The sequence below is a fragment of the Lutjanus erythropterus genome, chromosome 18, assembly GCF_056507025.1.
Source record: "Lutjanus erythropterus isolate fLutEry1 chromosome 18, fLutEry1.hap2, whole genome shotgun sequence".
Lineage (NCBI taxonomy): Eukaryota > Metazoa > Chordata > Actinopteri > Lutjaniformes > Lutjanidae > Lutjanus > Lutjanus erythropterus.
The window spans coordinates 31,275,001-31,302,978 of NC_139334.1; the positions used below are offsets into that span (position 1 = coordinate 31,275,001).

Genomic DNA, 27,978 nt, shown 5'->3' on the forward strand with positions numbered 1-27,978 from the left:
AGGAGGCAAGAGAGACGATACAAAGGTCAAATCAGAGAAAGAGAGGAAGGAGGACCAGAGAGTCACAGAGGAGGCAGCAGCTGTGCTCCAACCCTTTAACAAACTCAACCCTGCCAGTTTATCATTTATTGAAATTAAAAAAGGATATAGTTGTGGTTTTATTTAAATGACCTGCTAACATTCTAAGTTTTTAATATCGTTTACGAGAAGATCATCATTTTATTAGTTGGCTCATGTGTCCATTCATTGGTTATGTCTGCACAGAGAAACTTATTTTATTATAGCGAGGCCTCTTCCTGGTTTTAACAGACCACATCACATCACTCCAGTCCTGGCTTCCCTCCATTGGCTCCCTGTGCCTTTTAGAATTGATTTTAAGATTTTACTGATCACTTTTAAAGCCCATCTGGCTCCAAGTTACACAGTTGAAATGATGATCCCCCAGTACGCAGCCTGAGATCCTCGGGCGGGGCCTCGCTGCTCCAAAGTCGAGGTGTGAATCTAAAGGTGACCTTGATTTCTCCATCAGGACCCCTCGACTTTGGAACGACCTGCCTGACAAATCACTTCTGAAAACAAATTTTTATCGACTTGCTTTTATGTGATGTCATCTAAACAATTTTAATCCTTGTTAAGCATTTTATTCCTTTATTCCTTTTATTTGTGTTTTATATTGACAAGACAAGACTTTATTTACCTTATCTAACTTAATAAAAATGACGATTTGTTTATCAGTCCCTCCTGGATTTTGCAGACTTTTTTTTAGATTGTTGCAGCCAAAAATGCATGAGTTCACAGCAGCTTTTCTTTAAAAAGTTTTGCATGTTGCTGTGTTTTTTGGGGGCATTTTTTTTTTTGCAATGAAAGTTAAGAAAAACACCTCATTGTCATGTCATCAAACTGTCTGTATCTCATTTTGTAAAAAATCACAAGAAATAATTTGGCTAAGAGCAAGTCTCTCTTCTCTCCTCTTCTGAGAAAGAAATGAAAGTTGAATTCACGTCAAGGTTCATTTTATGCGCGCCATGTTAACTTAAATTTAACTGCAGCAACAACAAGGCCCCGTCTCATTTGTAAACCTAACAAGTAAAACGTTTTAATGTTTAATCAGGTAAAACTACAGTCCAGAGCAACAGGTTCTTATTTGGATTCAGTTTCCTCACCTACAGCAGAATTTCAAACAGGCTGAAGGAAACTAATTTTCCACAAGGATTAGGCTGAAAACTGTCTTCAGCTCCCTTAAAACCATGAAATAATAAAAATAACATCAAAGTTGAGGTACATGTACTGTAAGTAAAGCTGATTTTAAGTTCCTTCAAGCAGCAGAACAAGAATCAAAGTGAAGGAAGCAAATGTCCTGTGAGGCCCCGTCCCATTCCACTCGCTGTCTCACTTTTAATAAACCAACAATATGTTCCAAAAAACCGGAGGAAACTCCCTCCTCTCCTGTTAAAGCAGTCTGAAACACATCTATAGGCACCAAAATGGAGCAAAACAGCAGGTTTATTTCATGTGCGCGGCGTCTCTCCTGCGCTCCATCTTCCTCGGGGGGAAATCTCGCTGCAGTAACAAGCCCGGGCGATGCTGAAAAAGTGCCGCGGGCAACAGCGAGCAGCAGCACAGGCAGGTGAAGACGGGGTGAAAGTCAAATCTTTTCACTGTAAACAAAACCCCGGGAATAAGGCAAAATAAATATATGTTGTGGGAATAAAAGTGTGTGTGTGTTTGCTCTGGATTTGAGTGATTCTTTGCGGGCGCCACAGGTGGGTAGCTGTCCAATGAGGTGAGGGATTTGCAGTTATGAGGACGGATAGACGAGGAGAGGAGGGAGCTGTTATCAGAGAGAGACGGGGGGAAAAGGCTGCGCTTTAGAGCTGCTATTGAACGCTCATCAAAAATAAAAAAAAGACGTTTTCAGCAGTTTTCATAGAGCGGTTTGGGACCGTGCCACGTCACACGCCTTCGCTCGGGCCCATCACGTGTCAAAGATGAGTTACCGGCGGATCACGTTGATGCGGCTGTGATAGGAGGTGAGGGATTTGCGGGTACCAGAAGTAGTGCGGCGTTCGCTGACAGGCTCCTGTGTGTGTGCAGGAATCTAAAGAGAGGCCAAATGAAGAGTTCAAATGTTTATCTGGATGTTTGGTGGTTTTATTCTCTCGGCACAGCGGAAGCCAAAAACTGATTTGGAACAGGAAAGTTTCCAGTAACAATCAGAAACTACAGCTGGGTGGTGTCGATGGATTACGGGAGGAGGTGCTGTTCAGAATTTTGTTTCCTGCAGAGCTGTAAAAAGTCTAACTCTCATCCAGAGCTGCCACAGCACACTGAGATGGTTGTTCTGAAACCCCAATAGTCCAAAAAAATGTCCCATCGGACCAAAAGCCTGTTTGTCTGACAGCCTGTTATCCTGAAAACAAACGCCCCTTGCACCAAAAACAAAAACTCTCCCTGCAGTTTCTGACCTAAATTCATATCATAGCATGATTTTAATACAACTGTATGTTAAACTGACTGAAATGCCGTTTGGTGCAAGGTCAAAAAGATGGCAGATTAAAGTGATAGTTCACCCTCATGTCGACTGAGGGTCGGGTTTATTTTGTTAGTCCACAAAACACAGGAAAATAGTGTTGCAGAATCTCCCAAACAGTGGAAGTGAATGGTGACCAGTTTTCAAACATGTAAAACAACAGGAAAAAAAAAGACTAAAAACATGGTGGAAATAACATTTTTTCAGTCAACTTGGCATGTTGGGGCTTTAGGAGACTTGGATTACATCAGACGAACAGTATGGAGGCATTTTATGTGTCTATTCTGTTGTTCTTTTGTTTGAAAACTGGTCACCATTCACTTCATTGTTTTTTTGTGAAAATAGATTCTGCAACACTGTTTTGTGGGTTAAAAAAAAACACACCCGACCCTCAATCGGCATGAAGGTGAGTAGATAATGACTGAATTTTCACTTCTGGGTGATCTATCTCTGTCTCTTAATCTACTCTCCAATGGCTTCCTGTAGGTTTGGGGAAAAAATATGAAAATGAATAGCAGGTTTTTCTTTATACATTTTAATTTTTTTCATCATTGTTGCAGGTCTGCACTGTAAAAATGAAGAAGGACAAACTTAAAGGCAATGTACTGCAATAGATTTTTGAATTTTGAGCTCTACTCCAATCTATTTGAAAAAGTTTTGGGATAATTAACTTTTCTTCTTTGGATACACTCAAACCTCTTAGAATGTTAGAAACCCAAAAAAAGTGAAGAAAAGTCAATTACCTCATCTAAAGATTATAGGTCGGCAAAACTTTTCAAAGTTTATTTCAAAGCTAAAGAGTTTAAGTTTGGCTCAAAACTCAAAAATCTATTGCAGCAAGTTGCTTTGAAAGTTGTCTCAAAAACTTTTTTACAGTGAAATTCGATTCTTACGTTCTTTAACTGTAAAACTATGTAGCTGATACACCAGAAAAAAATATTTTGTTAACTAAATTTTGACAGCTAGTCTTCTTGAGTTTCTATAAGCTTGTTATGGACGCCAAGTCCTCAAAGAAAAGAGAAAATTTAATGGTTGCAGCTCCAGGCAGATTTTATTTTTTTTCTTGGACAATGTAGGACATGAAGGACATGAAGACCAGATCACAGTTTCAGAGTCCTAAATGTTTGTCCACCATCCACCTTGACTCTTGTCTAATTATATTTTATCCTAAAATGTTCATGTATTAGTTTTAGGAGATGGGACTGTTTGTAGGGACGATTCATGTCCAGCCAGGAGCTCCATCTGTGGCTGGAGATTTTAACTTTCCTCCTCCTCAAACCTAAAGGTCAAATCTGCTTTTCGAACGTGTACGAAAAATGGCTGAAACTTTCAAAGACCAATTAACTTCAGGAATGTGTTGCTCTTTCCAAATAAAAAAAGATAACTGATGTAAAACAAATAGTAAAGTGGTTGAACTGACGGACACGGTAACTTTGTAGAGCTGCAGTTTCTGAATGTTTAACGTCTTCCTGTTTGATTTCTTGAAGGTAAACAAGGTTTCAGGTGAGATTATCTAAAACTCATCCCGCTGATTGATTTCAAACAAACCTCATCAAACATTCTGACTGTTGATTTCAGTGGCAATCAGACAGATGGGCCTCAAGATCAATGCTTCTGGACTACAAACATCACATCATGACATCAAAAGATCTGTGCTCCTCACACACACACACACACACACACACACACACACACACACACACACACACACACACGCACACACGCACACACACACACACACACACACACACACACACACACACACGTTCTCCCTGTCTAAATCTATACAATCCATTATTAACATGTTTCCTGCCAGACAAAGACACAGGTAGATGATAAAATATAGAGAAATAAAAGACAAAATAAGAGAAAAGGTTAAATTATTGAATTCAGGGTGCTCACACAGGCGGAGAGAAGGAGAATCTATATTGTTTTTTGGAAGGAAGGTGGAAAAGTAGGTTAGAAAAGAAAGGCGAGGTGAGAGAGGAAGTGTGGCATCAAAGACAGAAAGTTGAACAAAGTCAGCGACACGCCAGGAGTCGACTCATGCGACATGGGAGAGAAAAAAAGCCACATCAGAACACATCACACCTCCGCCATCAAACCAGCGCTCAGAGAGAGGAGAGAGGAGAGGAGAGGAGAGGAGAGGAGAGGAGAGGAGAGGAGAGGAGAGGAGAGGAGAGGAGAGGAGAGGAGAGAGGTAGGAAGGTGAACCTGATGGAGGAGAGGAAGGAAGGAAGGAAGGAAGGAAGGATGTGGTGAAGGAGGCAGGAAGCCAAAAACAGAGGAGAAAGACAAAGGCAAATACAAAGGAAGAAAGAGGAAAAAGATTGGAGAGAAAAAAAACAGGATGAAGGAATAAAGTCAAACAGTGAGACAAGGGAGTAAAGACAGGAGGGAAAAAAAGATTAAGTCAGGAAAGAAAGCAGCAAAGAAAAAAGTGACAAAGAGTTAAATACAGAAAGGTGGAAAGGAGATGTCAGAGAGGAGAAAGAGAAGGAAGAAGGAAGGAAAGTAAATTAATTTAAGAAAAGGGTGGTAGGATAGGAAGAAAAGGTGGAAAAGGGAAATAAATCAAGATATAAAATGAGAGAGGAAAGTACAGAAAGAATAAGACCAAAGAAAGACAGAGATGTGACGAAGAAAGAAGTGAAGGGGAATAAAATATAAGAAGAAGGAAGACGAGGGGGGGTGGGTTCGACAAAATGATAAGAGGCCAAGAGGCAAGATGGAGGGAAGAGAAAAAAGAAAGAAAGATTTGTGGGAGAAAAGAAGAAATATTCTGCATTGCCACATCCTGAACACACATCCACATCCTTTTACAGTCAGACCTCTGCTGTTTTAAGCTGTCAGCAGCAAATTTCATTCACAAGTTGTTACAGCGGCTCCTGCTCTCGAGTTAGATGGCAGATTTATCAGTTCAGATTCACCAAAGTCACACAATACAAAAGATACACTGACAATGGATACGACTCCACTTTAAAAAATCCAAACTATCCCTTTAAATAAAGGATCTTTTAGGGTTTGGAAACAACCACTTTAAATGCAGACAAACACTGACAGTTGGTGGGAAACAGGAAACACATCGTGATTTTCTTTCTACTGAGCTTCAGTTAACTTGATGAGAGCAATGTGAGTATTATTGACACAAACCACGAAAAACTATGATTAGTAAGTAATAATCAAACTTTTTCTGCCCAAGACACACCAGAGGGCCAAAATCTCTACACACACCTGTGTTCATATCGATGCAAAATATAACCAACATAACCACTTAGTTCACTTTGATTAAAGGCTTTTAAAGGAACATTTTAAAGATATAAAAGTGAGTGCGAACAAAGTACTGATATAGTAAATGTTTAAAAAATTAATAAGAATTTGTTCTTATTTTGTCATGGTCCACATCTGTGGAACAGTCTGCCTGCAGACCTGATTTGATTGTTTGTTTTGTTGCTTTTTAAATTCAAGACCTACCTTATTAGTTTGGCTTTGAATCGAACTTCATCTATAATTTCTATTGTGTATTTACTTATGCATCTTCATCTGTTTTCCTAGTTGGCAAATCCTTTTATTTTTTATATTTATTATTATTTACTTATTCATTTATTTCTCACTTTTTCTATGGATTGTTTTCCTTTTCCTCTTTGTTATTTTGTCATTTCTATCCATATCCTCTCTTTTGGTATTTTATTATTTTGTGTTCTTAATATTTCACTTACTTTTTATCTACTGTCTGAAATTTCTATTCTTTATTCATTGCACTGTGTGTTGCTTTCTGTTTCTATGGAAACTGTGATATAAATAAAGCTTGACTGACTGAAAAATAAAGTTATATATTACAATAATAATGTATTGTTGTCACTAAATCCCACAGCACAGCTGGACATGCCTCATTTGGGAATCACTGCTCTATGCGATTAAAGTCTTTTAAACTTAAAGTGCATTATTTGTAGTTGCTCTCTGGATCAAAACTTCTCTCACTGTCTTCTCAGTCTGCCTCCTTGTCTGCCTTTCAAAATAAATCAGCTTTCACAAGCATTTTCTGATCAGACGCTGCTATATGTTGCAGAAGGAAACAGGAAACTGCAGTCTCATGTTGAAGTCTTTCTTGCGCCCACCAAACCACCAGGACCTCCTCTCTCGATGGACTTTGACGCTCTAAAAGAACATTAAATTACTTCATTCTTCACTTCTGATGGACAACAGTCAGACAATTCCCACAGCTGCTAGCTAACACTTGAAAGTAAAAACAGGTTGTCTGGGTGTTTTTTTTACTGAAATGACTCCAGTCAAGAGGTTTTGTTTTGTCTTCATCCTGCTGATGGAGGCGCCAGAGCAGCAAAACACTAATACATGTAGTTCGTCCTCTTCTTTTGCCCTCTAATACCAGTAAACACAACTCAACCAAACTACCACTCTTCTTCTTCTGTTCTCTCCATTTTCCCCCCAACACACCAAACCTTTATTCCCTCTCTTCAGTCTCTCTCACACACACACACACACTCTGCAGGTACTATTTGAATAACAGCAGCTCCCTGGTGTGTGCATGTGTGTGTATGTGTGTGTGTGAAAGTGAGCGAGGCTGCAGTAGGCGAGCTCTCCCTGGTACATCTGTCTCTTTTACTTTACAACCACTCTGCCTACTTACACACACACACACACACACACACACACACACACACACACACACACACACACACACACACACACACACACACACACACACACACACACACACACACACACACACACACACAGAGTATAAAAACAAGAACACACATCAACAACAACGGCAAACACACACACACACAAAATCCTCCTTAGGCAGATGTGCATGTCAATACACACTTCCAACATACACACACCTTTACATGTTCACATAAAGTAAAGACACACACACACACACACACACACAGCTGTAAGCAGAGTAGACAGGTGGAGTGTATATCAGGGGCCTCTGTGGCCACCCGGCTCCTCCACCATTTATCTCAATTTCACCTTCTAGACACACACACACACACACACACACACACACACACACACACACACACACACACACACACACACTTAACATTAGAAATACACCCAGTAAAAGTAAGAGAGACATACACACACCAAAGACATGTACACAAACCCATGCATCTCTGTTGTGTTTGTTCCATGGAAAACACTTGTTTCTGATTGGTTGGGGGGAAGTCACATGTTTACCTCAAACATATGCCGCATCCAATATGACATAACCATAGCAGCAGTAATGATGCTATAGACTGTTAGGTCGATCGTGTTCTGCCCTGACAAAACATAGCAAAGAGTTTATTTAAACAGAAAAGGTGGCGCACTGGAAACCTTGTCATGCATGTAAGCTCACTGTGCTGCCTCTTTAATACGTGTGTTTATGTATAACGTTGCTGCTGCTGCTAATTGGGTAACAGCTGTGACACACCCATCAAACCGTAGCAAAACAGCAGAAGCCATTTTCAAATTTCAGTGGACGTGGTGGAACAGACAGACTGAACTTCACCACTTATTTCATAATATACACAATATATTGTTTAATGTCTGCTGCAAGCTTCTCTTTTCCCACACAATAGTGGCAATAAAAGCTTTAATTTTACTTCAATTTTAGTGCAAAGTTCTTTTATTTAAACTTTTAACTGTCACAGACACACAATACATGTGCCCTTCTAAGGAGTTTGTGTTTTGTCTTTGTTCACTCTTATCACATTTGACTGAAAAAAGTGAAAGTTTTGTATACACGACGCTGACTTACTATCATAAAAAGTATGTTTATGTCCCACTGTAGTTTCTCCACAACATTTTAAACGCCTCATCTGCAATAAAAACACAGACTTTCTGCTCTAAGGTCTAAACACGGTGTTCCACAGAGAGCAGCATTCGGCCCACTCTTGTTTTGAGTTTCTTGCTGCCCTTGGGTCGCACTGTTGCTGATGTTTTTCACTGGCTAACGGTTCAGACAAGAGCTGATTTCAAAATTCTCCCTCTCACCTCTAAGGCTTTAAATGGACTATATTTCCAGCCTTATTTCTCCATCATTTCCTTTATGTTCCCTTGATGCCGGTTACTTAAACTCTTCCTCGATCAAATCACTACAGAGCTCCACCTCTCTGGAAAAATCTACAAATCTCTGTTTTTAATTTAAAATCCAGGATAAAAAGACATCCTGATTTCTTTTCAGTGTGATCTCCCCTAATGTCCCCAGTTGACAAATCAAATCACTGTTTTTCTTCCATGACAAAGCTGTTAGTTATATAATTTCTATCTTTAAAATGACCCTCAACCTGGGTGATGCTGACTTTACAATAACTGATGTTGTAAATGTAAAATCTGTATATAACTTGGTTAAAAAACTGATTCTTTCTGACATGTTATACCAGGATGTAATGTGTCTTTTTAAACTGTCCTAAAAATGTTGACATTTGAACCATATTTAGTGCAGGTTTAACTGGGTTTTGGAATATAACAGGATTTTTGAATTGATCACTCATACTGTAACTATAAACACACTGTTGCAGCACAACAGTCCCCGAGTCTATCAGATGTGTGTGAAAACGCCCTAACTGTCAGAATGTGTGTGTGTGTTTATATACGACCTACATGGTGTTAAGCTCGTCCTATAATGAGCTATTAACTGCCGTCTCTTTTCAGCTCTCCGCCTGACTCCGACACAAATCCCTCCTTTATTCTCCAGTACTGTAATCCACCACACACACACACACACACACACGGGAACACAAACACACCACGACATCAACCACAATGCATCGGGCCTCAGTTCACTTCCTGGTATCAAATCCCTTCTTCTTTCTGTTCCCTGACAAAGAGCTCTGAGGAGGGAGGGAGAGAAGGAAGGGAGGGGAGAGAGAAAGGTGGAGAAAGAGGGAGGAGGAGAGAGGAGGAGGAGAGAGGAGGAGGAGCAGGAAAAGAAAGGAGGGAGGGATGACGGATTGAAGAGGAACGATATGATTTTGTGGGAGCGTCTTATAAAAGCTGCAATCCAGACTGAATACAAGTCGACACACAAAATATATTAAACACACACACTTACAAAGATGAAGACACTCACGTAGAGAGCTGGAAGATTTAAACTCGAAATACAACCAATCTGCTGTGACACGTCGGCAACGAAGCACTTAAACACACCATCAGTTACTTAAAGTCACAGGTCTGAACCCTGAAGTAGCAAAAGTCGTACAGTTCTAACAGAAGAAACAGGGAGTGCAGTGTTATGTAGTAAAGCCGTACACCTTAGAAAAAAACACCATTCGAAAAGCTCAAACGTTATTTTCACCTACCAGCCTGGTCTCTTCAATCCTCGTGCAGTGAATACGTCAAAATCCAATTTTGCATGCAGGTGATGCGTCAGTCAACTTCCAAAATGTCAGGTAATGTAGTCTAAAGAGCAAACAGTCCACGTAGGGTTATATAAGTGAGCCTGCTTCTTTTAACCCATGATATTTGTCTAAACCTAACCAAGTAGCCCACAAGCCTGCAATCGTTACACAACATGAATGTACTGTTCTTGTTACCATTAAATTAAAGAACCCAGGACTAAGTTTTTGTTAGCTGCCAAACCAAAAAGAAAACAGGTCTTTAGACGGACGTGAGGCGTCAGCAGGATGAACGGGGTAACTGTACGACCCTGACACTCAGTAGCATTATGACTTTGTTCACATGTGGCTGTTCAGTGGGATCATTTCTCACAGAAAATCGAGGAAAGACAAAGCGACACTCAGTTTGTCAGTTTAACTTTTCCTCTCTGGTAGATATAAGGTGCTAAAATAATTTGTTGACGTGCTGAAATCTAATGTTTTTTAGTTAACAACACCCACTTTGGTAGCATTTAATCACTTGGTTTCATATTTTGGTGGCGATCTTTTGCCCCTAGTGGGCGCAGTTTACAGAGTATGACACATTGCGCTCTTTCTCTATCCCACAATGCACAGTACATCTCTTGCAACATATCAAAAGTTCAATACAAATTTGTGTGATGCTGTGCTTTGAATGTAACTCATGTTGACATGTGCTTTCTGGATAGACAGTGTATGTCAACATGAATTACCTTCAATTACCACAAGCAATGTGTATTAACCTTTTACTTCTTTACCTTTCTTTTTTTTAAATTACATCAGAGGGCAGAACAGTTATCTTGATTTTTGTAACCCTGATGACAAAGGTCACCTGAATGGATCTGCTCTCCACAGAAGTTAATGGGAAGTACTGGTGTCTCACCTGCACGCACGCTGCACATTTCAAAGTGTAAAGTCGTGTTTTTTTTTTTGCGCAGATTAAAGAGACTGGGTTGCACATATTCAAATAACATTAAAAAGTAAGATTCACTACAGTTTTTCTCAGGGTAGCCAAAACATCAGGGAGTTCAATCAGAAGTTTGAATCAACTTTTAAACTTACAAACCAAGTCTTTTCATCAAACATTACTGACTCTGCTGCAAACAAACAACGGATGGACATTAATTTCAGATTTGCTCTGTATTACCACCACAACTGACATGAATGGCAGTTTAAACTAACGTGCATAATACTGATAATATGATTCTTAGTCTGCATGATAACATGACAGAACTACAGACGGACTAGATTTTTTGTTTAGTTTTGCAGTTGTGTTTCATTCATTCATCTTCATCCAATCCTTTAACGGTGCATGGAAACCTTTATTGCTGAATATCCTGGACGAAGACATGTCAGGCTATCAACTACAATAAGCGGCTGCAAAGAATAGAAAGTACTATTTGACAGTAATTGTCAAAATAACTGACTGGGCAGCACTAAGGATCAATCAAAATATACTGCAGCAAGTTAGAACTGGGATATTTTAAGGTCTACAGGAAACTCCATGGGAACAAAATGACAGGTGACGAATTGCTGCCCTGAGTCAAAAGTCATCATTTGTCCTTGCTTTAATGCTTAAGATCTTCTCAAGTGTTCTAGCAATATCTCCTTTTGCTATTTCAAATGAGTGTCTTCTTGATTCCACTGCCCTATAGAGAACATGCTAAGGCTAATTTTAATGTTCAAAATGCTATAAAAAATATGCCAGAAACCCCTCCACAGGTTTGTGTCTGAATAAGGAGAAGAAAAAAATCTTCAAGAACAGATCTAGTCCCACAAACAGAAGGTGAGAAGAGTTATTTCAAATCAACAACAACAAAAATGCTTCAGCAAACCATTCACACTGCTCATATCCAACAGAACACACACACATAAACAAACACACACTACTACCACTACTAAGTTCTACTACTACTGCTACCAGGAGGGCACACAAACGTTACCATGGTGAGGAGGTATGCTGCTGGCCGGCCAGGTGAAGGGTCTTGGGCCGGGCGGCGGAGCAGCTGCCCGCATTAGCCGGCCGCTCCCAGTAGGGGTCACTGTGAAACACACAAAAAAACGTGAAGAGGTTCTTTAACGAGAGCCATAAGGAACAATGTGCAGGAGAAGAAGAAGAGGAGGAAGAGAAAGACAGAAATGATGGAGATCAATAAGAGAGGAAGAGGAAAATAATGTTAGAAAGGGATTAAAAGAATTATACAGAGCAAAATGCAGCAAAATATATTTAGAGAAGCAGTAAGTGATCATTTCAAGAGGAAAATGATGAACAATTGGGCATTTTTAGCTCAGTGGTCAAAACAAAACAAAAAAAAACCTTCCTGACTTTTCTATTGAGGTTCTAAAGTTTTAAAATTGTTCTTACAGATTGTGAAAAATCTTTTACAAACTCACTATGAAAACTTAAAACACTGACATAAAACCCAAACCAGTCGTCTGATGCCTGACTGAACATGGGGAAGGTCAGTCAGCATGAACCCAATCTGTGCGATCAAACGTGATTCACAACCAACAGAATTTTATTCTAGTCCAGCAGTGATCCGAAAGTTTCCAAAGATAGAAGTGTGTGTAAAATGATGCACAATACATTTTTTGCAACACTTGAAACTCTGAGGTGTGAACAGGGATGACGTGATCTGCAGGACCAGGAGGCAAATACCTTTCCTCCCGCTCTCTATGCATTATTAACCTGCACCTTGTTGTCTTTAAGTACCCATCAGGGACAGTGTACCACAATGGATGACACACCAAACCGATTCATGTTTTACCTTGAGTGCCACAAACCAACCAGTTCTCCTGTGCCGAGGTACAATCTGACCTCAAGATATGATTGTCAGCAAAAACGTTGGATGGGTCAAACAAACACGGCTCTCCCTGAGGAGACGGCAGTTCATGTCCTGAGTAAAACCAAAAGCAAAAGTTGACTTATTTTAACTTAATACACAAGTTAATTTTAACTCATACCATGATCCATATTTTCTTAAAACTAAGTAGTTTTGTTGTCTACATGTAACCAAACTGGAACCGTTTTACAATGTTAATACAATGAAGATCACCACGACGAGGAAGAATCACTTGAATATTGTTACCAAGTTTTAAACACTGATCCATGAAATCACGTTACAAATCTGCATGGTTTTATATTAATGAGCTACAACTTTCAAACACACAGATATGGTCCTCTACTGTCTTTATTATTTAAAGTTACTGAGTGAGTGATGCTACTAAAACAAATGCATAATTAATCAAATTCTTGGGTAACTTTAAAAGTCTAGTTGCTGACTTTATGCAGTCGGTAATCCAGCCTTGGTTTCAACATTTGTTTCCATTAAATTTTCTGCAAATTTTGAGTAAATCAGTGTAAGGAAATGGTAACGAATGCTTGCTTTCAACCTGCGAATATTAGAGGTTTGTGCCTCACAATAAGCAGCAGGTGGCACCAGTTCTCCTGTCAGAAAACCATCGCAGAGGAAGAGGAGCAACAAGATCAGATTAGAGGATTATTAAGAGCGCCAGTCCAAACTCAAACTGCACAAACCAATGCAGAAAACAGGATGGAAATCAGAAATTTCTGTTAGTTTCATTTATTAATGTGCAGAAGGTTCAATCAGATCTGTGTGGAGACATCATGGATGTATTATAGAGCCGTGGAAGGAAAAGGTGTTTCCATCTCCCATTAAACAAATTCACTCTTTTCACCTCAAGCAAGCATAGAACTTTTTTTTGCAAAACAGAGCATGCTTTTTTGAATTTTGCCATTTCCATCAATATTTTCAAAGGCAGTACCTCGAAATCTGCATAAATATATAATAATGGGAACTCAGATTTTGAGGAGCTAAAACTGTCACTATATCCTGACAGTTAAACCTGAGACAGATAGCATATAGAAAAACAAAAAAAAAAAAAACAGGTTCCTCTTGCTCCTCCTAGTGCCTGTGAAAGCGATTTACAAGAATCTGTTGCAGCTGAAAGAAAACAGCCTCCAACCCAAAGAATTAGTATTCTAGAGGCTGGGAATGAGACAAATACTGATATGACATTTATCTTATGTTCTACTGTCTGGATAAAGATCAATCAAATATAACAGAATGTTATTTTTATATAAGTTACCAAGTTTTAAAGGCATGTAAGGGGAAACTAAAGGGTAAAACTAGATTCAAGCTTGGATCCCTGCTTTATAAACCAGACTACAGTCCATGAACTTCAAGGAGGCAATGAGACAAAACAATTGCATTTCTTTTGTCCATGAATAAAACTCTTCTATTCATCAGTATGCTCGGGACAGAACCTCTTGCTGGCTGGTAAAAGTGTCTGGTGAGGTTGGGACATGTACCTGCCACCGCGGCTGGTCAGCTAAAACAGCTCCTGCCTTTGGAAGGATTAAAAAAAAAAAACTAAAATAAACCTCCAGTTTGTTTGGCTTTTTTTTTTTTTTTTTTTTACTCTGAAAAGCTAAACGCTGCCGACTGGGACTGGAAGTGACACGGAGTCAAATACAAAATACAAAGCAGCCCCAAAGTGACTGTCTATGCACAGTGAATTATTTGAATTTTACACACCCACCAAAGACAGGCTGTCAAAACCCATGCCGGAATGGATTTTTCATACGGAGAGAGGGAGCGAGGGAGAGCCGAGGAGAATAAAAGAGAGAGGAGGAGAAAAAAAAAAAAAAAAAACAGGAGGCGGAAAGAGGGCGAGAGACACCGGCAGAGACAGGGAGGAGGAGGAGAGAGCGAGGGGGAGGCAGTGAAGCGATGCTGGCTTGCAGGAGAACATTAGCTGCACTGTGTAGCGCACCATAAAACCATTGACATTGTCGGTCTTGCTTTGTGGACGAGTATTATTGTAAAACACAGTTTTCTGAGGCGAGCCGGCCGCTATTGTTCTTGTCAGAGGGTGAAGCGAGGGCACCGCTGGCATAACTTATTTCAGTTTTAAAGCTACGGCAGCAGGCAGAGAGAGTTGGTTTTCAAATTAAACCACCGAGATGTAAGTCCAGAGATTGTATTACTTTTAGATTTGATCTCTTGATGCATGACTAGGAAACATATCGCTGCTGTCGGGGGAGGAAGACAAAAAAAAAAAAAAAAAAAAAAAAAAAAACAAGATAAAAAGAAAGCAGCCATCTGCAAGAAGACAAGCAGGTTTGTTCTCGGTGAGGTCGGTCGGTGTACTTTACTGATTATACAACAAGAGTCGGAGAGTCTGATACAACACAGAAATTATCGTTAACTTTCAGTCCACGTAACAGAAACAAGAGGATTAATAGAGTTATTTGCTGTATCATGATTCCACAGTAAAAAAAAAAAATCAGAGTGAAACTGACGCTTCAAAGAGATTTCTTGTTTGGGCGTAAATGAAATGTGGTTTTCCTCGATTATTTCTGTTTGTCTGCGTTCATTTTAAACACAGTGTATTTGCCCCATTCTGAAGGCTGGTCCATCAGTTTCTGTAGGGGTTTCAGCTGGGGACATTAAAGGGATAGTTCAGATTATATGAAGCAGGGTTGTGAGGTATAAGTACACACATTCTGATAGTTATGTGGAAGAAGACTTTGGTAAAAGCAGAAGTACTGATTCAACTTCTTTACTGCAGTCAAAGTTTGAAAGACATTTCTACCGACTGTTTCTGTGCGAAGTGAACTTGCCTTTTCTCTGTGGTCGAGTCTCCCTGTCTGTTTCATCATAATTCACATAAAAATGGAAGTTCATCTTTGGCACTAGCCTACAGGGAGAACACACTCCACACACACCAATACAGTCAATACATCGTTCCACATTAGACACATAAGATAAGTTACTGAATAATAAAACACCACACCACCACATATGGGCAGTGTGCATCCTCTGCAGTTATAGATAAATCAATGCAAATGAAAATATTAAAAATATGGGCAGGTAAGTTCCAGTGAACTGTCTGTGTCCAGTGATCGTACTGGCCTGATTGACAATCTGTGTCAGGAACCATTATATCACTGCAGAGGAAGAGGTCGCAACAAGATGACGTAATTAAAAGATGCAAGTTAAAAGTGCGGAAATTTCTGTTTTAAAAAACAAAAGCGATGTAAGAGCCACAACAACAGGAAATGAGCTCAACTGTTCTGACATCACTAATAAAACCAGTGTGACAACAAAACCACACAGCGGTTTGATCTCAGACAGACAAGTTTAGTTGTTTGGGAAGTTTTGTTTTTTATCCACTGCAGGTTTTCATTGGTCAGTCTCTCTCTCTCTCTCTCTCTCTCTCTCTCTCTCTCTCTCTCACTCACACTCACACTCACACTCACACTCACACTCACACAGCTGACCTCTCCTCTCTGCTGTGTCTCCTATTAACAGAACAGAGACCTTTGGTGAAATGATCTCTATCTGCAGAGTGTGTGAGGCTTTACGAGGCCACCAATCACATCACTTCTTTTTCTCTTTTTACTCCATTTCTTTTTTCCTTTTATTTTCTTATCACTTTCTATCATCTCCCTCTCTCCTCCTCCACTCCCGGCGTCCTTCCTCCTCCTCCCCTCCTCACCTTTTCATCCCTCCATCCTCACACTCTTCACCCCCTCTCCTCCTGTCTCTTCCTCCATCCCTCCTCTCTGTCCTGCCTTTTTTCCATCACTCATTCTTTCTGTTCTTATACCTTCATTCTCCCCTGACCTCTCTCCTTTTTTTCCTTTCTCACATTTTCTACCTCTCTTTCTGCCTTACATAATTGAATCCCTCCTCCTTTCTCCTTCACTCCATTCTCCAGTTATTCCCTCATTTTTAACATCTCACTTCCATCCATCTCCTTCCTGCCATCCTGTCTCTGCCTTTGTCACTTTTTGTATCATTTCCTCTTTTTCTCCCCCTTCCTTCTTTAAATTCTTCCTTTCTTCCCCTTTCTGCTCTACATTTTTCTCTTTTTACCTTTATCATCTCTCTCCTATCGTTTTATTTTTCATCCCTCTCTCTCTTCTGCAGTTCTCTCCATTTTATCTCTGTATCCTCTCCTTCTGTTTTCTCATTACTTTAATTTTTCTTTACTTCCATCTTTCTTTCCTGCCACTGTCCATCCCTCTTTTTTAACAAGTCAAGTCCCCCCTTTTTTCTTTACTTTCATCCCTCACTCTCTAATGAAAATGAGAAAAAAGTTAGAAAAAACTAATGGTTTGTACCCCATTATTTATTAATGATTAATCAATTAATCAATTGATAATGTTTTCAACTATCAGTCAAGGAAAATACATAAAATCTCCACCCCTACCTTCTGTCTTTTCCTGTCTACATCTCTTCATTTTTCTGACCACTTCCTTCTCATCCATTCAATTTTTCTTTCCTCCATCTTTCTCACAATCACCTTTTCTCTCACGCGACTGTCCACCTTCTTTTTCTCTTTTAACAAATCACTCCCTCTTCTCCCCGTCTGCCTTAAATCTTAGGTCTTCCTTTTGTCTCTTCCTCCACCCTGCCATCACCTGTCCCTCCCTTGTCTCTGTCTTTCACCAATCTGTCCATTAGTTCCAGATTGATGCCTTCAGGTGTCTCGCTGTCATTTCGGAAAGTGGACGAGTAACTGCACTGCAAGAAACACACACACAGAAAAATCAACTACACACACATTACATAAACAGTACAACTGTAGACACACACCAACAACGCAACTACACACACACACACACACACACACACACACACACACACACACACACACACAGAGACTCTGACGCACAAGCAGAAATTCAATAACCTGAGTATAAACACAGTCGCTTGCTTGCGCACGCCGACACACACACAAAAAGACAGACTCATGGGTAAATGCACACTGAGATGCACATAAGCAAGTAAACAAACACACTCACACACACACTGAGGCACAAACACACACTCCATCAGGACAAAATGGCAGTGGTGGGAGGCAGTACAATGGGTATTGCCGGGCGCCGGCAGAGCTAAATTGCAGACAGCGAAGGGGAGATCTGGGCCATTTTTCAAGGCCGACTATATATTACAAATTGGCTACCAGGGCATTGTCTTAGAATACACACACACACACACACACACACACACACACACACACACACACACACACACACACACTTACACACACGCACAAAGTGAAAAACTAATCCTGGCTTGTCCTATTGTAGCCCACAGAGCTGCAGAAATCTGCCCTTTTCCCTCTTTTTCGACAATTTCCCTGGAATAAACCATGTGATTGAAAATGTGTCAGTTTAGCAGCCACACCACACACACATGCACACACACGCACGCACACACGCACACACACGTACACACACACTCCTGTTCTCCTGTTTACGAGCTGTAACCCCTCCGTTTGTTATGAGAATGTTCAAACACTTCCAGGGCAGGGTCAAATCCACACCCTGCGGTATACACACACATGTAAAGACACGCATACACACACACACACACACACCTACACACTGTGTCCCCAGCTGGTCAGGATGTTTTGGTCCAGGTTTAGCCGGTCAGTCTTGCTCCAGTGCAGCAGTAAAGCTAGAGGAGGTTTAACTCCCACACTAAATCCCTTCAGAAACACAGAAACACTGTTTCCTGTGTGCTTTAACTGTCTGCGTGAGGACTAATGTGTCCTTTAGATGGAAGAATTGAGGACGTCCTTGAAGATGAGAACATTTTTTTTTTTTTTTTGGAAAGTTAGGAAATCTTAGAAACGTGAGGACATTTGTGGAAAGTGATTCTTTTGGGAGAGTGAATAGATTTTTCAAAACAAAGGTGTGGACATTTTGACACTTTACAAAGTGAAGACATGGGTTACTAAAGGCCAGGACATTTTGGAAAATAAATGTGTTTCTTTAGAAACTAAGAAAAACTTTGGAAAGTGACATGATTTTACAAAGTGAGGATGTTTCAGAAAGTGAGTCCTTGACTGAGGCGACACCAAAAATGTTATCAGGTTATCCTCAGCTTTTGACCACAAACGACCAATATATTGCAACGAGAGTTGAGCAGAGCCATGCAATGAAAATTCAGCATCTGCACAATAATCTTGAGACCTCGATAATAAGGAGGATTTTAAACCAAAGCAGGGGCAGTTTGAATTTTCATAGACTTTGCTTCCTGCTTTCTGATGATTTTTAAAGAACAAAATGACAAAATAATAAGTGCACATTATTTTGCAGATTCCTGCAGATGATCACAAGATTTAGCCTGAACTGTTACAATTTGAGTTTTTTTCTTCTAAACATGTCATACATGTAAGAACATGGTTGCTGAAAACTGAATTGTGGAGTCAGACTGTGAAAAACATGATTTCTGTGTTCTGGATTTTTTGGGCAGACCTGATACATGGAGTCACCGTCCACCAAAACAATTTAAGCTCCACGAACGACCCTTCAGTGACTCTCTCAGTCCAAATCAGCCCAGGAGTTCACTTCAGCTCACTTCAGTTCCAACAATCCAACACAGAAGAAAAGAAAACATACCATCCTGTCACCGTCCTCTGGCTCTGGTGGCTCAAACATGTCTGAACATGTCCAATAAAGCTGCTGGACTTAGCGTCCCTGTTTCAGGTCATTTTTAAGTCGTACTGGTGTTTGACTCTGAGACAGCGCTGCAGACACACTGCCAGAGCAGAGAAAACTGCTCACTTTTTCACGATTTTAAACTTTATAAAATCAAATTTGGCTGGATGGTTAATAACACAAGTTTTTTGACTACAATAACACACAAAAAATATTTTACAGATGTTAGTTCAGTTGCTCCCTGAAGAAAATTTCCATAAGAAACAGGGATTCTTCTTTCCAAGATGTCTCAAGTTTGAGTATTTCTGTCTCTTAGTTTCTCCATGTCTCACTCAATGAGCATTAACTCTTAAGCATTAATGTTTTCACTGCCAGGTGGTAGGAGACACCGTGACGGATCATCTGAGAAAAATTTGTCACTTGAAGAAGACGAGGACCATTGCAATTCAGCAGCAGCAGAAGACGACGATGCTGATGCTCAAAAATTCTGCCGCTGGCTGGCAATTTTTAAAAAAAATGCTGGTGGGGAAAGAGTTAATGTACGGAGGAGCGAGCTTACATCATGTACACTGTTGTCTGGGTTGAAACGGTAGACTTTTAGTCTTAGACGCACGGTTCAGTGTAAGAAACAGGTTGTGAAAATGAAAAGGAACCATCTAAAAACCATCAGAACATTATTTACACAGCTGCATTATCAATTTAGCAGCAAATTAGTAGGCATTTAAAAAAAATATACTGAGACAAATTACAGTTCTTTGCATATTTTTCTGACTGAAAGTTGAATTTCTGTCATCATTAATAAAAACAATTGTGCTTTAACTAATTCACTTTTTTTTCTGTCTCTCTTCTTTCATCCTCTGCGGTCGGGTGTCACCTGCTTAAATAAAGGATCAGAGAGCTGAAGTTTGAACTGCAGCGGGGAAATAAATGACAGCTGAGATTTTAAACAAAGTCTAATATTTAATGTTCGGGGAGGATTAAACCAACGATTACCGACATGATCAGACATAACGAGCTGCTGACGTCCTCTGAAGGTTTATTTTCTGCAGGAGCTGACAGACAGAGAGCAAACACACATGCAGATAATACACATGTTCAGACACACAGCTCTGAGTCTGCATGGTCTGCAGAACGCTAGAAATATGTACAAACATCCTAATGTAAAAACAATATAAGAGCAGATTTGCTCCAGATTCAAAAATAAGCTCTGACTTTTGTAGAAGACGCAGGTCTAGTTTTGACATCTATGTGTAGATGAGCAAGGACGAATCAGTCCAAGGAGAGATTTAAATGCAAAATTCAACCAGTGTGTACATCTACTGCCGTAGCATACAAAGTGATCTTTCTCTCACAAGTCCCCAAAACTTTATGGAAATGAAACTAAATCCCCGGAGTCCTCCTTTAACCTGAATCTGATTTTAAAACTCAAACTCAGACGAGCAGCTTCAGCGTCCTCTTTAGAGCTGCGATTAATCATTATTTTCAGAGTAACCTGTGGATTATTATCACAATTTGTTTCATAAAATGTCGAAAAAATGTGAAAACTGCTCATCACAGTTTCCCAGAGCCCAAAGTGACGTCTTTAAATTGCTTCTTTTGTCCAACAAGAAGTCAAAAACCGAAAGAAAAACAGCAAATCCTCACATTTAAGAAGCTGGAACCAGTGAATGTTTGACACTTTTGTTAAAAGAAAATAATGATAATGATGAGAATTGATCACAGTATTGATTGATGGACTAATGGGTGCAGCTCTACTTTTATATCTCATCTGAAAACATATTTCTCACTACTTCTCCCACTTCTTTTATTGAACATTTGATTTGTTTTTTTCTACTTTATTGTATCTTATTGCACTGTTCCTTGTTTATACCTCTGTTTAATATTTGTTCATCATCTTATGATCATCTTTTGGAGCATAAGATGAATCCACGCCTCATCTTGTCTTGTCAAGTTGGACACTTGTCTTAGTAAGGTTTAAATATTTGCTTTTTTGTCTCACCAATAAAGTTTTGCATGCATTAGACATCATCCTGCACCTGCCAATACAGGATGTTCCCATGACGACCATAACCAGGAGTTTAACTGTAGTAATTATTCTTTAAACCAGTTATTTTTAAATTAATTTGTGTTTTCTCTTAAACCTCCGACATCCACTGCACCTTCTCGAGTTAATCATCAGCCTGAGTGTGAGAAAAAAAATGTGGCTCAGTTTAGTTTGCACACATTATCAGCAAATAACAAGAATAAATCCAGTGCATGCAACACTTGCGCTGCAGAGCGGTGCATGCGGCCGTAATGGATTCTGTCATTTGAAATGGATGAAGTTCCATTAGAGAGCGGCGCGGTCGCAGCGCTAAGTGTGATGAAGGGCGAAGCTTCAGCGTCTCTCTTTTTGTTTTAACAACGACGCTGGGGAAAAAAAAAAAAAAAAAAGCTGCGTCCTGAGTCCTGGACTGCAGCTCCGATCTCAACGGGACTCCTTTTTTTTTTTCTCCTTTTAGCAGTGTTGAGAAGTCAAAGGACAAATGGACAAAAGAATCTCTGCTCTCATTAGAACTGAATAAACAGCATGAAAAAAAAATCAGCCAAATAAAGACAAAAAGAAAATATAAAGCTGCTCTTTGTGCTTCATTTAAAAGCTGACAGACAGGGTGCTTTTATTTTGTAAGGAGGCTATACTTCCTGCCCCTGTCAGTGTAAATCAACAGCGATACGACCTCTTCCTCATCATCACTTCTTCACCTTTTTCTGTCCACTGACACCTTTCTCTCCATTGCTGTCATGTCTCCCTCCCCTTCTGTCTTAAAACAAATAAGGTCTACAGAATGACACACACACACACACACACTCGCACAAACACACACTCTCACACACACAAACACACACACACACAGATGACATGTTTATTAATCACCTCTTTAGCCGAGCGACCGGCCTGATTTACCGCTGATTTCTTAGCTGTCAACGCAGAGGACAGCTGCCTGACATTTACAGGTAGAAGCACTCTACAGTATATGTCTCTCCCTCTCTCTCTCTCTCACACACACACACACACACACACACACACACACACACACACACACACACACACACAAATATACACAGATGCACACACATACACACACAAACATAAAAGCTCAGGTGGCTCTGCACATGTACAAATTATGCACACACACTCAAGCGCAATAAATCTGTGCATGAAAGCATGAAGAAGCATACACACTCTCCATCACACACACACACACACACACACACACACACACACACACACACAAACACACACACACACTGTATGCACACACACACAGGCTTTCTGTTTCAATTTCCTCCACCACTCCTTCCCACATTTCTATTAGTGTTCACTGTCTCTCTTTCATTTTCTCTGAGTCCAAACACCTGCAGGAGTTTTACTCAACCTCACACACACACACACACACACACACACACACACACACACACACACACACACACACACACACACACAAACAAACAATAAGCGGGTGTTGTCATTAATACATGTTTCTCTTCTACACTTGATAAAGAACCGTTGGCATTCACCGAGTTAATCAAGGGAGACAAATTATTTCTATCAAATTACAGGTGCTGATATTCATGTACTGTGGTGATCAATAAGGATTAATTCTTAAACCTGTTTAACTTGGCGAGTTGCGCAGAACTTTTAAACTAAAAGTTAAATTAAAAAAATATTACTTTTGAATGTCTTTAAATCTCTCTTTCTTTAATCTAAACCTAGACTTAATTAAATTCTGTTGAAACAAAACTTTAGACTCCAATTTAAGATGTGATCCAGTACTTTAAACCGGCGCACAAGGAGACTTAACATTTTAAAATGGCTGTTTTTTTGAGATGGAGTGAGCAGAATAATCACGGGACAGTTATTTATTTTAGAATTATGTTTTATGATTTATCTCTTCTTTCTTTCACTTGTTGATCTGTTAAAATAGTCTGCCAGTTACTTCCAGGTCAGTCTCTTGTGTCCTCATTGTGCTGTTGACAGTTTTACAAATTTTCTTTTATCTGGCCAGAAGTTTTTGTGGAAAGAGGAGGAATTCAACTTTCTCTGCTGATGAGTGGGCTGATTAACTTTTGAGCTCGCTATCAAACAATGGAAAGTTTTCTTAACTTTTTCAGCTAGCTAAACTTTAACTTTTCATGTAATGATTTGTTAATTTTTACCCTGCTTTCAGACAATAGAAAGTTTGTTAACTTTTTTAGCTAGCTAGCAAACAATATAAAGTTATGTTAGCTTGTTTAGCTATCGAGCACACACTGTTTCTTAAGTTTAACCTTGCTTTTAAACAGTATAAAGTTTTGTTAACTTTTTTAGCTAGCTAGCGAACAAAGTAACATTTTGTTGAGGTTTTAGCTACCTATGAATAAATGTAACACTTTATTAGCTTTTTAGCTAGCTAGTACACAATGCCATGTTATGTTAGCTTGTTTAGCTGTGTAGCACACACTGTATGTTTTCCTTGCTTTTAAACAGTGTAAAGTTTTGTTAACATTTTTAGCTAGCTAGAAAACAATGAAATGTTATGTTAACTTTTTTTGAGCTAGCTACCAAATAATGTGATGTTTCGTTAAGGAATACAGAGCAGCTGGAAATTAAAGGTTCACCCTGACAATTCATTTGTTTGTTTTAATTTGGGTAAGAAAGCATTGATTAAACTCTTAAATTACAGTGTTTACACCAATAAACTGAGATTCACTAAACAAAAATTATTTTTTAATTATGCGACAGAGCTCTGCTGATCTGGATTTATTCACTTTTAAACCCTGATGAGAACTAGAACTAGATCTTTGTAGGTGCAACCCAGTCTAAGTGTTATTTTTTAGCCATATGGGGCTAAAAGCGTTTATATTTTCTTGCACTCTAATCATACATATGTTGAATATATATTGTGTTAGCAAGATGTGTAACATGATTTTCATGTTTTATTTTGTTTTGTTTCGGGCTCCAGTGTTTAAAAAAATAAATAAATAAATAAATGTAAAAAAAAAACAACAACTTTGCCACCTGTTTCACAGATTGAAAAATTAATTAAGGAAGTTGGAAATATTATCCTCTGAAAACACGTTTATTTAATCATAAACACGGGAGAGAAAACGATTAAGATCAGATGTAGAGGAGGGTCAGGATGTTTTTGTTCTCCCTCTCTTTGTGATGTGAAATCTTTCTTACAGGATCAGCCGGGCGGCGATCAGGAGCTGTGATGACAACACGTTTGATTTGTCTGAAAAAGGATGTAAAATGTGTCTTTTTAGCTCCTGACTCACCTCCGCTACAACAAAAGGAGGCAGATTTCACAGGAGAAGATGAATCTAAAGAGTGAGCTGTCAGCCTCAGATTCTGTCTCCTCCACGTTGAATCGGGTTAACGCTGTGACATCAGCAGCAAAGACGTTGTGACTTTTTCGCTCGCCGTCCCTTTATATCTGAGGAATTACAGAGAAACGTTTTGGACGGGAGCCCTGTGTTTGAACTGCTCGCGGTGCGTTTGATGTGCGAGGGGTCTTGTCACGCGCTTAAACAGCCCTGTGGAGTGGGCATGTCACCTGCGAGATAAGAGAAAACAAGCGCTCCTCATGTCTGGGCTAAAGGTTATTCTGACAGTCAGCAGGAGAGGAGAGGAATAAAAGAGAGGAGAAGCGGAAAAAGTAGAAGAAAGACGAGTACGGGTAAAAAGGAAAAAGGAAAGGAGAAGGAGAGGAAATATCAGAGGTGCAAAGGGACGAGAATAAGATGGCAGAAGAGAAAAAGAGAGGAGATAAAATGTGTTACTATAAAAATGTACCCTGATACAGTTAGACAGTTAAGTATCACAATATTAACGTTACTTGATTACTTTATGTAACTTTTGGATCACCTCAGTATCATATAATCATCAACCAATCGATTGATTGTTTTCTCAATTAATTGATTAGTTGTTTGGTCCATGAAATGTCAGAAAATGGTGAAAAATGTTGATGAAAATCCAAGATGACATCCTCAAATGTCTTGTTTTGTCCACAAACACAAGTCTACTGTCAGAGAGGAGTAAAGAAACCAGAAAATATTTACACAAATATCAAAATAGATGCAACCTCCCCTGGACCGCTGTCCGTAACAAACAGCTCAACCTCGGTCTGAGTGAAAGAGGATATCTTGGTCCAGATCTAACTGGACTATGGTTTGGTTCATTTCTAGTATTTATTTATTTATTTTTTTAATGGTTCAGACTTTCGGACCAATTACAGGAAGTTCTGGCAGGCAGTTATTAGAACCGGAAAGCGGAAAACGAAAGACGACGCAACAAGGGGAGGGGAGGAAACTCAGTGACATTTGGTCCTGTGACTTTTTAAAAAGTAAAACTAAAAAGTTGCAGATCTTTCAGATCTTTTCAAGGAATTGAATTGAACTGACAACATGCCAGTGTCCAACCCACACCCATCTACAAACCAATCAGCTGCAAGCAAGACGCAGCTGACGTAGGTAATGACAACAGGATGTAGGTGTGTCATGTGTAGTTCTTTAGCACGCTCACATAATTGCAAAGTGAAATCAAAACTAACCAGATCAAATTTATCAAAGTAACAAAAACAGGAACCTTGACTGATTTTTTTTTAAAGAAAGAAAGACAGAAACAAACAAAAATCATAAGCTTTTGATCAACTTTTGATACGTGACACTTACTCTCAAAAAGAATGACGGTTCAGTATAAAATAAAAATGTATTTTTAAAAAAGAAACAAACAACAAAACATTGCCATAACTTTCATACAGACATGTTCAATCTTTTCTTTTTGTAAACATTATAGGAAACACATCAAACCAAATTGTTGTGTCAGTGTGACAATGGTTTAAAGATGTCATTCTATGTGTTTTCGTGTGGAAAAATGTACATTCTGTAACCTGCTTTGACACTTTTCATTTATATTATCTGATAAAAACAGGTTCTCTGCAGACAGACGGAGGGAGAAGAAAGAGGGGAGAGACGCAGGAGGTGAAAGAAAACAAGAGAATCTCTATTTTCTCTCTGCGCCTCACCTCTGCATCGCCAGACATCCCAGCAGGACACAGTAAACAAGAGTGTGTGTATGTGTGTGTGTGTGTGTATGAATGTATGTATGTGTGTGACAGAGGATGAGGGAGTTTCAAGCAGATTTCACCACAGTCATTCAGAGGTAAGACAGGATCGGCCTGAATCCCTGCTGATGACACACACACACACACACAGACACACAGACACACACACACACACACACACACACACACACACACACACACACACCACCTATATTGATACCAATCAAAAAGCTGCAAAGACACATACAACATACTGCAAGTGTGTTAAAGACAGAGTTTGTCCAAGTTTATATCTTTTCTGTATCTTTTATAAAATTCATCTATTCTATAAAACCATGACTGTCCTTTTAAAACAACAACAACAACAAAACACCAAAGTCACACAGTAATACAAACAAACTAACCAACAAACAAGAATAGCCTCTGAACTTTGTGCTGAAAATGTTAAGTTAGCGCCTGAGATGCTAACAGTATGAACATAAACAAGCTAACAGCTGTTAGCTTTTCTTTTGCAGTGATATAATCACGGACACGCTTTCTGCCAGAAAGCCTTTCTTGGCTCAGTTTGGGGGGGGGGGGATCATGGTTTGGGTTAAAGTAGCAGGATTTCTGCCAGAAAGGGCTAACGTCTTTCATGTTCACACTAGAAGCAAAGGAATTTCACCTAAAACGTGACCGAAAAACATTTTAGACAGTGAATCTCTTTAATATATTCAATATATCCTTAGTTTTGTGTTTTAAATATCTTTTTACTTTTTACAGTTCTTTAAAAAACATGTTTGTCCTTTGGTTGTATGTATTTATTATTGTATTTCTGTTAGTTTGACTCACCAGATGCAACATCGTGGTGTCCGCCATCTATGTTTTTTCAGGAAACAAGAACAACTTCCTTGCTGCAACCTACGTGCTGAAAACTATAAATTACCACGTAATGGTACGAACATCAATAAGCTAACAGCTGTTGAACAACAAGTTCCTCCTTTGCTATTTTGCAGCAGCACCGCCGCTGCATCCTGGGCTTAGCTCCACCCAAGATGTTTGTGATTGGCTTAAAGAAATGTAAACAAGGCGGGGCATGGAGCCAGACTTCCAGAGAGGTCTGGCAATGCAAGACTGTTTTCAGGCACACTGCAGTGTCCTGATGTACTTCTTACAGTACTGCTTTGTATTGTCTAATTTGTACCACTGTATTGTGATTTTGTATGGATTCACGTGGATTGCAGCTGTGTGTGTCTCACTGCCTGGACCAAATTTCTAAGTATATCTTATCTCATCTCATCTCATCTTATCTCATCTCCACTTCATGTGAAGTAACAATCTCAGGACACTGCAAGAATGTGACACAAACTCTGGGAAGGTTATTAGGTTATCAATTTTTCATAATGCCTTCAAGACAGCAAAGAAAGAAAGAAAGAGGAGAAGGACAAAAGACCAAGAGAGTGAAGGAATGAAGGACAAAAAGGAGCAGACAGACAGACAGACGGAGGAGCGTAGCGTCTGTGTGTGTGATTCAGT

The 27,978-nt window shown here is 39.5% G+C and overlaps 1 protein-coding gene across 2 annotated transcripts in view; it reads right to left on the bottom strand.

Annotated features, from left to right (window-relative positions):
* Positions 1 to 27,978, bottom strand: part of npas3 (neuronal PAS domain protein 3) — a 392,919-nt gene that overhangs the window by 259,940 nt on the left and 105,001 nt on the right. For both annotated transcript variants that reach the window (XM_084742352.1, XM_084742353.1), the window contains exon 2: positions 11,841 to 11,939. In XM_084742352.1, the coding sequence (XP_084598478.1) occupies positions 11,841 to 11,939 (99 nt within the window). The remainder of the gene's footprint in view (positions 1 to 11,840; positions 11,940 to 27,978) is intronic.